We start from the raw sequence: 11,434 nt of genomic DNA, 5'->3' as shown, positions 1-11,434 counted from the left end.
TAAGTTCAGAAAGCTTTGGAGACCGCCCAAAGACTGTCCTAAGAGTAAAGAGAAAAATCCCAGAGCCGACATCAAAAGAGAAAAAAGATGATGAGTGAATTATTTGGGTGAGGCTCCAGACTCTCATTGGAAAGAGAGCTTACTGAACTTAAGTGTTTCTTTGAGTTACCAAACCTTTTTTCTTGAAGCAGCTGTATGGTTTTGCCAACTGAAAGATTGCCTGTTAAGATGCTATCAGTTACATAGATTATGCAATTCTTAACAAGAATAAGAAAGGTGTGTTGACTGTAATTATTACAGCTTAGGATAAATTTTGAAATAAAGCATAAATGTCACCATACTACTTGCCAAGTAGATGGGTATTACAGAATACCTTACAGGACTGACGGATGCATTTCATGAGTGGGTTGTTTTAGCCCTGGTGTTTACTAACTTACGGGGTGTTTTTGGAACTACTGCAGAGAGTAACTTAAGTAAGTAGCATCATATAAAAGAACGAGCCTTGAACTCTGTCACAGCTCTGCTCACAACTATCACTCATTGTCTTAGAGATTTGGAGACAGTATGATCGCTTAGCAAACTCAGGCAGCTAGCAAGCGGTGTGCTGTGTAGCAGTGCGCAGAGCCTCCCAGCCTCTGCCTTCAGATCCATGCACTGATTGAGTTCCTGCGAGTGGGAATGGATGAGGCACATCAAGGCGGCGTTGGCTCCCCTGCACAGTCTGTTAGCTTTTGTGGCTGTGGATTTATCCTCGGTTATGAGCTAGGAGTTATTCAGGCCCTGCAGGAATTAGCACCTGAGATGCTGGGATCAGCAGCCAAATTCTTTGGAATATCGAGCGGAGCAATTGCAGCTGCAGTACTGGCGTGTGGGGGCAACAAAGGTAAGGTGGATGAATGGTTTAGTTTGTTTGGTATACCATTAAATGTGACTTCCTCTAGCGCTTCATTTAGAATGGTCTAACTACTGACTGGATCAAAGGCATAGGACTGGAAGGACCAGTAGAGATTATCTAGTCCATTTTCCTGAATATCAGTTTTTAATCCAATACCCGTAACTGCAGAGCGCACGTACTGCAGAACGTATGGTAACAAATGTTCCCATACATTTGAGTCAAGTTTGAATTAATGTCGTGTGTGTGTGTGTGTGTGTGTGTAATGTATTAGCTACTCAGCAAATATATCTGAAGTTGACATAGTGCTCTTTTTTTGTTATCACAGTAGGTTTTCCTATGCTGCAATGCTTCTTTAGCTTCCCCTCCTTGTCAGTTCAGACCACAGAGTTTTAGGGGCAGAGACCCTCTCTGCCTGTATGTATGAACAGCAAAAAAAATAGCAGTCAGGATTTCAGCTCAGTCTTCAAGCCCTTATCTAAACACTGTCTGTCCATTCCCCCCACCCCAATCTTATTTTCTCTAAAGCCACAGGTCTTGTTTGGGAGTTATACCAAACTCTGCTGAGCCAGCTGTAAATGAGCGTCTGCCCACTGGTGCAGACAGAAGTGAAGCTCCAAGCTGCAACTCAGAACGATTTTTGCAAAGTGTTCTAAGTTACAACAGTACCGCAGACCAAACAGAAGTTCACTGTTGGTTACAGGGGCCAGGGGGATCTAGCTGCTGGCTGGGAGCCTGCAGCCAGCTGCCTATAGCCACAACTATTCCTCTCTGCCAGTGCTACTCTTTTCAGAATGGGAGGAAGGAAAGACAGTGGAGGGAACTTTTGAGACTCCCTAGCTGGTGCTGAAGGGTGGGTGAATTGGAGCCCACTCCCCACCCCCACCTTGGGAGGGCTCTAATACACCTGCACCAACCTCCAGGAGGGGGCTGAAAACCCCCCAGACTGAACTCAGTTTCATAGTTTCTAGGGTCAGAAGGGACCTGAACAGAATCAAGTTTGACCCCCCCTGCCCTGGGCAGGAATGAGTGCTGGGATCATAATACCCCAGCCAGATAGCTATCCAACAACCTCTTAAAGACCCCCAAGATAGGGGAGAGCACCACCTCCCTTGGGAGCCCATTCCAGAGCCTGGCAGCTCTAACTGTAAATTAATGCCTCCTGATATCAAGCCTGAACCTGCTCTCAATCAATTTGTGCCTGTTATTCCTTGTTATCCCAGGTGGTGCCCGGGGGAACAAAGCCTCACCTATTTTCCACTGGTCCTCCTTGGTGAGTTTATAGACTCCTCCTGCTCCCTTTCCCTCTTCCCATTCTGACTACAGCAACAGGTGAGGAGCTTTGCAGACAAGTTACAAAACATGCTAGATTTCGAAATATCCTTATCTAATACCTCATGCAAATGAGGGATCAGATTTTCACCCCGTCAACCATTTTTTAAACTGTCTGCAGCCGTGCACTTGTGTTTGGTCACAGATATAAACTGCTTTCTGTGGCCCATTGGGTGCAAATTGTCACTTCTGTCTGCACCAGGGTTTAGGAGGCCAAGGCAGCTGGATTTGATACTAGCAGACACTACTCCCTTCCATGCCAGATTAAAGAAACTGAGATTCCACTGGCCTTATGGCTACCTATGTTTGGGACAGACCGTTCACCTATTTCTGTTGAATAAACTGTCCAGCTTTGCTGTAAGAAAGCACTAAATATTGTGGTGTCCCCTGAGCATTTCAGGCCTATTACAGGTAAAACCAGCCATGTCAGGGGCACATAGTTACAGCACACACCACCCAGACATGCTAAGAACAAAGGGCCTGACTCCGCTTGCACTTCTGGCTCTCATCAGTGGCTCCTGGGATTATGAAACAAGTCTCCCCTCTACATAGTAGCCAGGCTCCAGACAGTTTAGTTTTCAAGATCAAATGGGAGTAGTGATAGTCTGTCCAGCCTGAAGGCCTGTTTCTAAGTGTCATGGCTGTTATTTATTTCACACATTTTCTCTACTATTCCATCCCACCACACTGACTTTACCTAAGCCAACATGATTCCCAGCCACAAGCCCCAACATACCCCACACTCTCTTCAGCCAGCCTACCAGGTCTGCTAGGGGAAGAGGGCCTCCAAGCCTGCCACTGGCAGAGTCAGCACTAAGTTTGGTACTGGGAGCTGCTTCCAATAGCAATCCTCATGGCTTTCTAGGTTTGAGACGCTCCATCCTGCAAGGACTGACATAGAAAGGAGAGCTGCTGAGACTGGTTCAATCCACTTACTGTAGCTAAGGGAAGAGAGGCAGAAGGCCCAGAGTGTGAAAGTAGATGACCAAGCATCTTTAAAAACAAACAACATGTTTCTATTTCAAATGACATTTTCCTCTCTTCCTGTGATTAAGCTGCCTTCGGGCTACTTGGCCAGGACCCACAGCCCCTCCGTGCCCTATTTAGTCTGCTCTCCAGGTTCCCTTTATTCTTGGCCAGCTTGGACCCTCAAAGAAGCATCTGAACAACAATAGAGACCAAGCACCTGGTCTCAGCTTTCCCTCTCATCCCTTCCTGGGGTTTGTTTGCACTGGTAATAACAGGCTGAATTGGATTAAGTAGAAATCCCCAGGAGAACAAACCACCTGTGAGATACAGGCACCTAACTCCCTTTGACTTGACTGGGCCCCATGAACAGCAGTCAAGACTTGAAGACTTGGTTGTAATGATCACTTCTCTTTTTTTTTACCCTAGAAATTGTGGATGAATTTTACTATGCAGTAATGGAGAAAAATAAGAAATCACTCCTTGGCCCCTTCTCTTCAGGTTCCAATTTCTTTAAGCTCTTGGAAAAGGGATTGTACAAAAGCCTAAAAGAAAACTGTCACCAGCTGGCCTCCGGGAGGCTTCATATTGGTCTCACACGTCTGCCAGATGGCCAGAAAGTTGTAATTTCAGACTTCTGCTCAAAGGAGGAGGTCATTCAGGTAAAACAGACTTTGTTTTCCTTGCAGTTTGGAATAAAGGTGATAAAAATCCCAGAGTTAGAACAGTAAGTGTGCTTTTCAGGAGGGCTGAATTGTCCATGTTTAGCTGATCTTCATGTAGGCCAAGCGCAAAACCATGAACCCAGCATTGGTTTCATGGAAAAGCACAGATGCGGCCAAAAGAATCATAGTTTCTCTTCTTAGTTTGGTCATTGATCTGCTGAGTGACATTGTCCAAGGTACCGCCGCTCTGTGCCTCAGTTTCCTAGTCTGTGAAATGAGGAATGCAAAGCACTAAATAGGAGAGGTCCCATCTTTTTCACTACAAATGCGTTTACTCTTTTATTCTCTCCTTTGGCTGTAGGCAGTGCTCTGCAGCTGCTTTATTCCTTGCCTATGTGGATGGATCCCTCCTTCCTTCCGAGGCGTGGTAAGCTCTTTGGTACCTATTATGTGGGCAGGGGTGGCAATAAGAGTGTTTGCACCAACCTGGGCCATGTTGTGGACTCCCAGACATGACGGGGATGATGCGGACCTCCTGGCCTCTTGCTGCTTAGATCCTTGCTACCCAAAACATTCTGGCCCATATCTCCACCCTAAACCCCCTCAATGTATTGTTGCCTTACAATACATTCCTGATGATATTTCTGAGTCAGTGGCTGTGATTTGGGAAATCCCTAAGGTGCTGTTCATTGCTACCAGCTTTCCATAACAGGTGGTATAGGCAGAGGCTCACTGATTTACCATTAAGATGCTGTGTTACCCTGGGCACGTGACTCCCACTCTTTTTCCCTGTTGCTTTTCTCCATTTGATCTTTTTAATCTGTTGGGCTCATCCAGGCTCTCGCTCTTTGCCATAGCACAATGGGACTTTGGTTTCAACTGGGGCCTCTATGGGCTGGTCTACACCACAGCACTGGGAGGGTCCTCCTAAAACATGTGCTTTGTTTTCCTCAGCGATATATTGATGGAGGATTCACGAGCCTGCAACCTCTCTCTGACCCAGAAACTACAATTTACGTATCACCATTTGCAGGGGAGAATGACATATGTCCAAGAGATTGTCCAGCTGCTTTCTACACTATCAAGTACCTTGACTGCAGTTTTCAGATCTCAGTTGAGAACCTGTGCAGGATCTCCTATAGCATATTTCCTCCTTTATGGCTGGTAAGTAGTCTTAGGGACAGAGCTGTGTCTGGTGCGACTAGTCACAGCTCCTGGAGCTCTGCCCAATTTGCCAGCAGCCTGGGTGCTGACAAACCAGCACCCAGGCTGCATCACTAATAAAGATCCCAGCATGGAGCCCAGGAGTCAGATCAGCGGTCAGCTGTGATCTGGCTCCCAAGCCAGGTTAAGATCCTGATGTGCCTGAATCCCAGGAGCCAACAGTGGTCTGCAGGCATACTGAGACCTTAAAAGGGTGAGTGGTCTCTCAGCAGTGGCAGCAGAGGCCCCATCATCCTTGCCATCTATGGCTGCCTGCAGAAGGGGAACTTCACAGGTTGCTGGGGCGCCTGACACTAGCTGGGCATTCAGGCTGCCTGGGAGCCCATCTGGGCTGACTCGGGGTGGGGAGAGCTACGAAGCAGCCTCCTAATGCCCCATTGCTGGAAAGCATGCCTTTGTGGCTGTGGGGTCCCTCTGAACCTGTGGCTGAGTCCCCACAGTGCTCGTTACTGTTGTACTGCTAGAAATCTTGTACTACCAAAACAATGTGTCCAGAGGCAGCTTTGAGAAAGTCTAGCCCTCTTTTAAGGCCTTTGAAAATGGTGTCTCTTCAGATGCAGTCACCAATCACAGTCATTCTAGTTATTAAAGCTCTGTACATTGCAAAAAAATCCCTATTTTATGACCTTAGAATGGTATTCCTCTCCAGGACATACGTGAAATATATGAACAAGGATATCGTGATACCGTTTTCTACCTGCAAATCAACAGTAAGCGCTGCATAACAAATGAATTATGTTCTTTCCCTCTGGCACTGACACTTAGGAGACAAGCTGAATAAAATGCTGCTTGGAATCCTTAAGGTTGGTATTTATAGATTCATAGATGTTAGGGTCGGAAGGGACCTCAATAGATCATCGAGTCCGACCCCCTGCATAAGCAGGAAAGAGTGCTGGGTCTAGATGACCCCAGCTAGATTCATATCCAACCTCCTCTTGAAGACCCCCAGGGTAGGGGAGAGCACCACCTCCCTTGGGAGCCCGTTCCAGACCTTGGCCACTCTAACTGTGAAGAAGTTCTTCCTAATGTCCAATCTAAATCTGCTCTCTGCTAGCTTGTGGCCATTATTTCTTGTAACCCCTGGGGGCGCCTTGGTGAATAAATCCTCACCAATTCCCTTCTGTGCCCCCATGATGAACTTATAGGCAGCCACAAGGTCGCCTCTCAGCCTTCTCTTGCGGAGGCTGAATAGATCCAGTTTCTCTAGTCTCTCCTCGTAAGGCTTGGTCTGTACTTAGGAACTTTCATAGCTGAAAGCAGGAGATGCAAGAGCTTTAGCAGAAAACCCTGTAACTGGAGCTGTGCTGGTCCTCTGAGGCCTTGTGCAGAGGTGACATACAGTGCACATGGTAGGGCTGCAGCATTGGCCAGGAAATATATGAGGCAAGTTTTTTGACCTGAGGAAGGGCATTTTGTGCCTGAAGCTGAAATATCAAGTCGATCCAATAAAAGAGACCACCAGAAAAATCCTTGCCTCTATAATGCTAGTGTCTTAGGTTTCCATATCCTAGAATTGATTTCTAAAGAGGAAATCAATTTATGATTCTATTATTATTCTATCTGTAAGACCCAGCTAGACAAAGCATTGGCAGGGATTATATAAAAGGGGATGGTCCTCCTTTGAGCAGGGGGTTGGACTAGATGACCTCCTGAAGTCCCTTCCAAGCCTAATTATTTATGATTCTATAATACCCATCCAGTGCGACTATAAATACATATATGATGTCTGCTCAGTAGCCTACATGCTGCACTGGCTGGGCAGCTACATGTACATCAGCATGAGTCGCAGAAGAATGAGGAGGGTTCTCCCAAGTCTTAGCAGCTGACAGATAAGGTATTTTCCTATTGCCTCTTCAGTCTTCCTTTTGGCCATGAGCAGTACACCTTGCAGTGAGGCAGTAGAACCATAGAGCAGCAAAGAAGTTTCTGCCCCACTAGGCATAGGGGTCCAGACTAGCACACAGACCCTTTGCCTCCTAGTGCTAGTTATAACCATGCGTGGGTGAGCAGGGCATAAGCCCTGGGCACTACCTAAAGAGTTTGTGGGTGCAGGAGCAATGGCTGAAGGGTTGCTGTTGCAGAGGAAGATTTCAGCTCCTTTTTTGCCACCAGAAAAGGTGGCTTTTGGGCTCCTGCACTTGCATGTTAGGAGGTGACACCCCCTCCTACCCCACCCTCTCACCAGCAGCAGCAGACCTCTGCCCTGCCCTGCCCTGCCCTGCCCTCTATGCAGCCGAAAGCAGGAACATGTGGGGAATGCATTGCTGCCCAGGACACAGTGTTGCCCTGTTATACCTTTGCTTTTTAGAGCAGCAACTCTTTTACTGAGCCATACATGATCTGACTTGTACACTGCCTCCAGGCCCCACATATTCCCACTCTTGCCTGGCTTCAAGGTGAGCACTGGAAGGTGTCTAACCTGGGGTAGGGGAGGGATCCTATACCCCAGATATTCTGCTTCTTGGACAAGTACCCCTAACCACTTATCCACTGGGGTTAAAACATGCAAGGACACTCCTCCTCTGGCCACTAACACCCATTGGTCATGGGATTTTGTCTCCTAAAATTTCATGACCTGCACACAGCTGTGTACTGGCCCAGCTGCTGCATATCCTCTCAAGCCTGCACAATATACAAGCACACACCATCCCCTCTTATATAATAATATATATGCACACATTTGCTTGTGCAAAGCAGAGTAATGAAATCAAAAAGCTGCCTTATGTAGCAGGAAAACTCCCATTTAGGCACCCGAAGGGGGATAGATTTCCACCGGAAATGACCTGACACAAACTCTAGGGTGGGGCTGGGACTAGATCCCAGGTAACCCCAGGTTCAGTTCTGTGCCTGTGCATTCATCTCTGATTTGTGCCTGAATTCATCCTGTGCACCAGTATGAGACTCAGGTTAACAGTGGATTGAAGAGGCAGAAGACATTACATTGCCACCGTAGACAAGACTCTCTTGCACACAGCATCATCCATGTAGCTGCCTAGTTCTGTGTGAGTATTTGTGAAACCTCAGGTGCGTTTTTGTTACTTTTGACAGAGGAACATGGAACAGTAACCAGAACATCAAAGAAGACTTCCCATGAGAGGCTGCAGCACAGGCTTCCAGGTCAGGGGTCCTCTTTTCTTTCTGTGGTTTTCATTAGTTGAATTACACTTATCTTGGGAACTGCAGGAAGTTATGTACCAAGGGCAGGATGAAGCCTAGACATTGCATTCCTCTAGTACTGGGCTTCTTGCTCCCAAAGGAGATTCTATTGGATTAGCTTGGGTGTCTCAGATCCCTACACAGTCAATGGGGAGACACTGGAGGTGTCTAGGAGTGATTCATATTTAGATACCCAGATGGCCTACATGAAAACTTAAGAGTAACAGGCATCACCAAAGCCCAGTTCAGAAAGCTCGAAGTGAAATGGACCATAGCCCTATTTCTGATATCTTCTTTTGACAGATCTTTTAGCAACCATGAATCTTTTTTTTAATATTTGCATTGTTGGTTTCTTTTTCTGTTTCCTTTCTGGTTTCTGCTGCTGAGTCAGATGTCCAGAAGAACAGGAATTTATCTGGATTGCTGCATGCCTTGGCTGAGATCTTCTTGCAGAGTTTCTGGAATTACATCAAATATCTGCAAAAAAGATAATTTTGTCTGCAAAAGCCTAATGAAGACTGAAAGGGAAGTTTCAGGAGGAGGAGAGTTCTTATATTGGTGGGTATGGAGAGGGAGACATTTAGGACTGTGCATTCTGGGTTATCCTCTAAAACCTTGCTAGAATAAGTTTTCAGGAAGCTGCAATGTATACACAATAGCTAATTACATGATATAACAACTGTTTTATTGATGTTCATTTGACGTGAAGAATTCACTTGTGGTTTTTGCCACACAGAAGTCATGTATGTAACCACTAATCATGATATTAAAAAATTTACAGCACCATACAGTTACACTACCTATAAAGTATTAATTTGTACTGCTGTTTTTCATGGAAACATTTAAAAATGTGTCAAAGGCTAAAATGTAGTTTCAGCTGAAATGTTTGTGTTGTCAAGCATACAATTTTTAATTAAATAATTTTCTGAGGAAATCAAATGCATATCAAAAAACTATTAGCTGAAACCCCATCTTTCCTGTAGCCCTTAACATAACTACCACCAAGTTTGTTATTCTGTTCCAGACTTTCGTGAATTTGTCTGCATCTTTATTGAATTGCAGTGGACACAGTACTCCTGGTGAGGCTTTACCAGTGCCACATAAAGTGGAAGAATTGCTTCTGTTGACTTCCAAGCAACACTTCTGTGTTATTCCTATCCAGTATGCCTTTGGCTTGTCTCACAATAAAAGCACATGGTTGGCTCATTGTCAACGTATGCTCTACTCTAAGCCTTAGATCTGTTTTTGCAATATTGAAGCCTGCTTAGTCATTCCCCTATATGTATCCGTTCATGCAATTGTTCTCTCCTAAGAGTAAAGTTTTGCACTTGTCCTAATTGAATTTCATTTGATTAATTTCAGACCAGTTGATCAAGAACACCCTGAATCCTCAGCCTATACCTCAGGGCATCTGCAATTCCATGCAGCTCAATGTCATTTGAAATATTAAGGAACCCTGCCTGATGTGTTTTTTTTCCATAATGTAATCTTGCAGACCTGGTTTATGATCTCTAAGTGGTTGTGGCTGACTATACTGTAATTGTATGCTGTTCATAATGGGCTACTCGTTGTTCAAGTCCAGACAAGTTAGTTTCAAAGGCCAGCCACCCTGTTCATAGATAAAGTCCAAAAAAAAAAAAAAAGAGGCATCAACGGAAATTTTAGTTTGTCTGTGGCTCCTGTGTTCATATGTCAAAATCCTATGGATAAATCAGCCAACGAGAATACAAGTATGTCAGGGCTGTTCCTGTACATTTAGGACTAGGTTAGGTGAGCACTTGTATGTGATGGTTTGGAGAAGGATGATCTTGACTGGAGCAGGGGGTTGGACAAGGGGATCTTCTGAGGGAGGTCCCTTCCAACTCCACATTTCTAAGATACGATGATGCAGTGATGGATTAAATATTTTGCTCATGTACCAGTAGCCCAAGACTGCACTAGGGATGGAGCCTCTGGAATCAGACAGAGCTGGAGTCCTCTCCACCCAGACTGCTCGCATGCTTTGAGCTAAGCTCAGTATGTTCCCTCCTTTACTTCAAAACATTTGAGTGTGTGTGGTCGTTTGTTTGGCTTTTTCCCCTAGCTCCTCTCCAGTTTGCTAATGACCTTTCCCCACAAATGTAAGACAGTCACTATGACCTGAATGAGCTCTTTGTTCAGACTACTCGGGCACAACAATGTTCTGCCTGGCTGACACACCTGTGGGGGAAAGGCGCAGACTCCCCAATGCAAGCTGGTGTGAGTTTCTCATCATGCTTTTGTGCAATCACTTATGATCCAAAGCACAAGGTAACTTGGACTGAAGGTGAGGAGATTTATTTTCCACAGATCCGTGGAAACCTTGTGAGACATTAATCAGTCATTACTGCCAGGTGTGCTCTCAAGTCCCAGTGTTAGATACTGCCATGGCAAGTATATGAGAATCTAAGTAGAATGGTGGTACTTTGACTGTGGGGACATGCTGGAGGCCCCTGAACATGCTGTAATAAGATGGTTCCTGCACCAACATAGTTATAACTTAAATAAATAAAAGTCAACAGGAGTTGCACTATGTATGTATCTAAGTACAGAATCCATCTTTTAATTAGTCAGTGATATCATTCCTTATCTCCCGTTTAATTTCAGAGCCCAAGGAGGCCAAGTGTTTGCACTGAGAATACAGTCCAGTATGAGCCAGTGAATCAGTGCCCCAAATGCATAATGAACAGTCTGATGAATAGATACGACCTTTTTCATAATTGATTCTTAATTGGCTATAGCCTAAGGATCCAAGGCATATGCAGGTTAAAATACAAGGTTCTCTGACATAACCCCCTTATTAAGGATACAGTCGTGGGAGGAGGTTTGCAGTCTGTGACCCTGAAAAAGTAACAGGGAATAATTCATAGCACGTCTTCCCTCATTAGTGAGACCTTTCAAACAGGAGTGCTCTCAAGGTACACCCTGGTATCCTATGGCATGACTAAATATTTGGCAACAGGAACAAGTCTGAGCTGTGTGCTGTACCTCTTTTCAGGAATCTGAGAGCATCCTCTCCTGGTTTGCCAAAGCAACCTGCGCATTTGTCATTGGTAATGCCAGGATGACTGCTTGGGGTCCCCCCTTCCCTATCCCTGCTTATTATCTCATACCAATTTGGCTTTTTGCCTGTTTGCTGTACTCGCTATTCGTCTGACAGCTGCTTTTTTCAAAGAGCGGT

At 45.4% G+C, this 11,434-nt stretch overlaps 1 protein-coding gene across 1 annotated transcript; it reads left to right on the top strand.

The window, feature by feature from the left end:
• The first annotated feature begins 393 nt into the window (after nucleotides 1–393).
• On the top strand, nucleotides 394–9,860 carry LOC102381898 (patatin-like phospholipase domain-containing protein 1). Its single transcript, XM_025206027.1, has 8 exons — nucleotides 394–957; nucleotides 2,575–2,635; nucleotides 3,620–3,852; nucleotides 4,217–4,282; nucleotides 4,810–5,019; nucleotides 5,729–5,789; nucleotides 8,128–8,196; nucleotides 8,627–9,860. The coding sequence occupies exons 1-8, from the start codon at nucleotides 679–681 to the stop codon at nucleotides 8,725–8,727; spliced, it is 1,080 nt and encodes a 359-aa protein (XP_025061812.1). The 5' UTR covers nucleotides 394–678; the 3' UTR covers nucleotides 8,728–9,860.
• Nucleotides 9,861–11,434: the final 1,574 nt, after the last annotated feature.

This window comes from Alligator sinensis, unplaced genomic scaffold (genome assembly GCF_000455745.1).
Source record: "Alligator sinensis unplaced genomic scaffold, ASM45574v1 scaffold872_3, whole genome shotgun sequence".
Taxonomy (NCBI): Eukaryota; Metazoa; Chordata; order Crocodylia; family Alligatoridae; genus Alligator; species Alligator sinensis.
The sequence above is the reverse complement of the archived record's forward strand: the minus strand, read 5'-3'. Positions and strand labels throughout refer to the sequence as shown.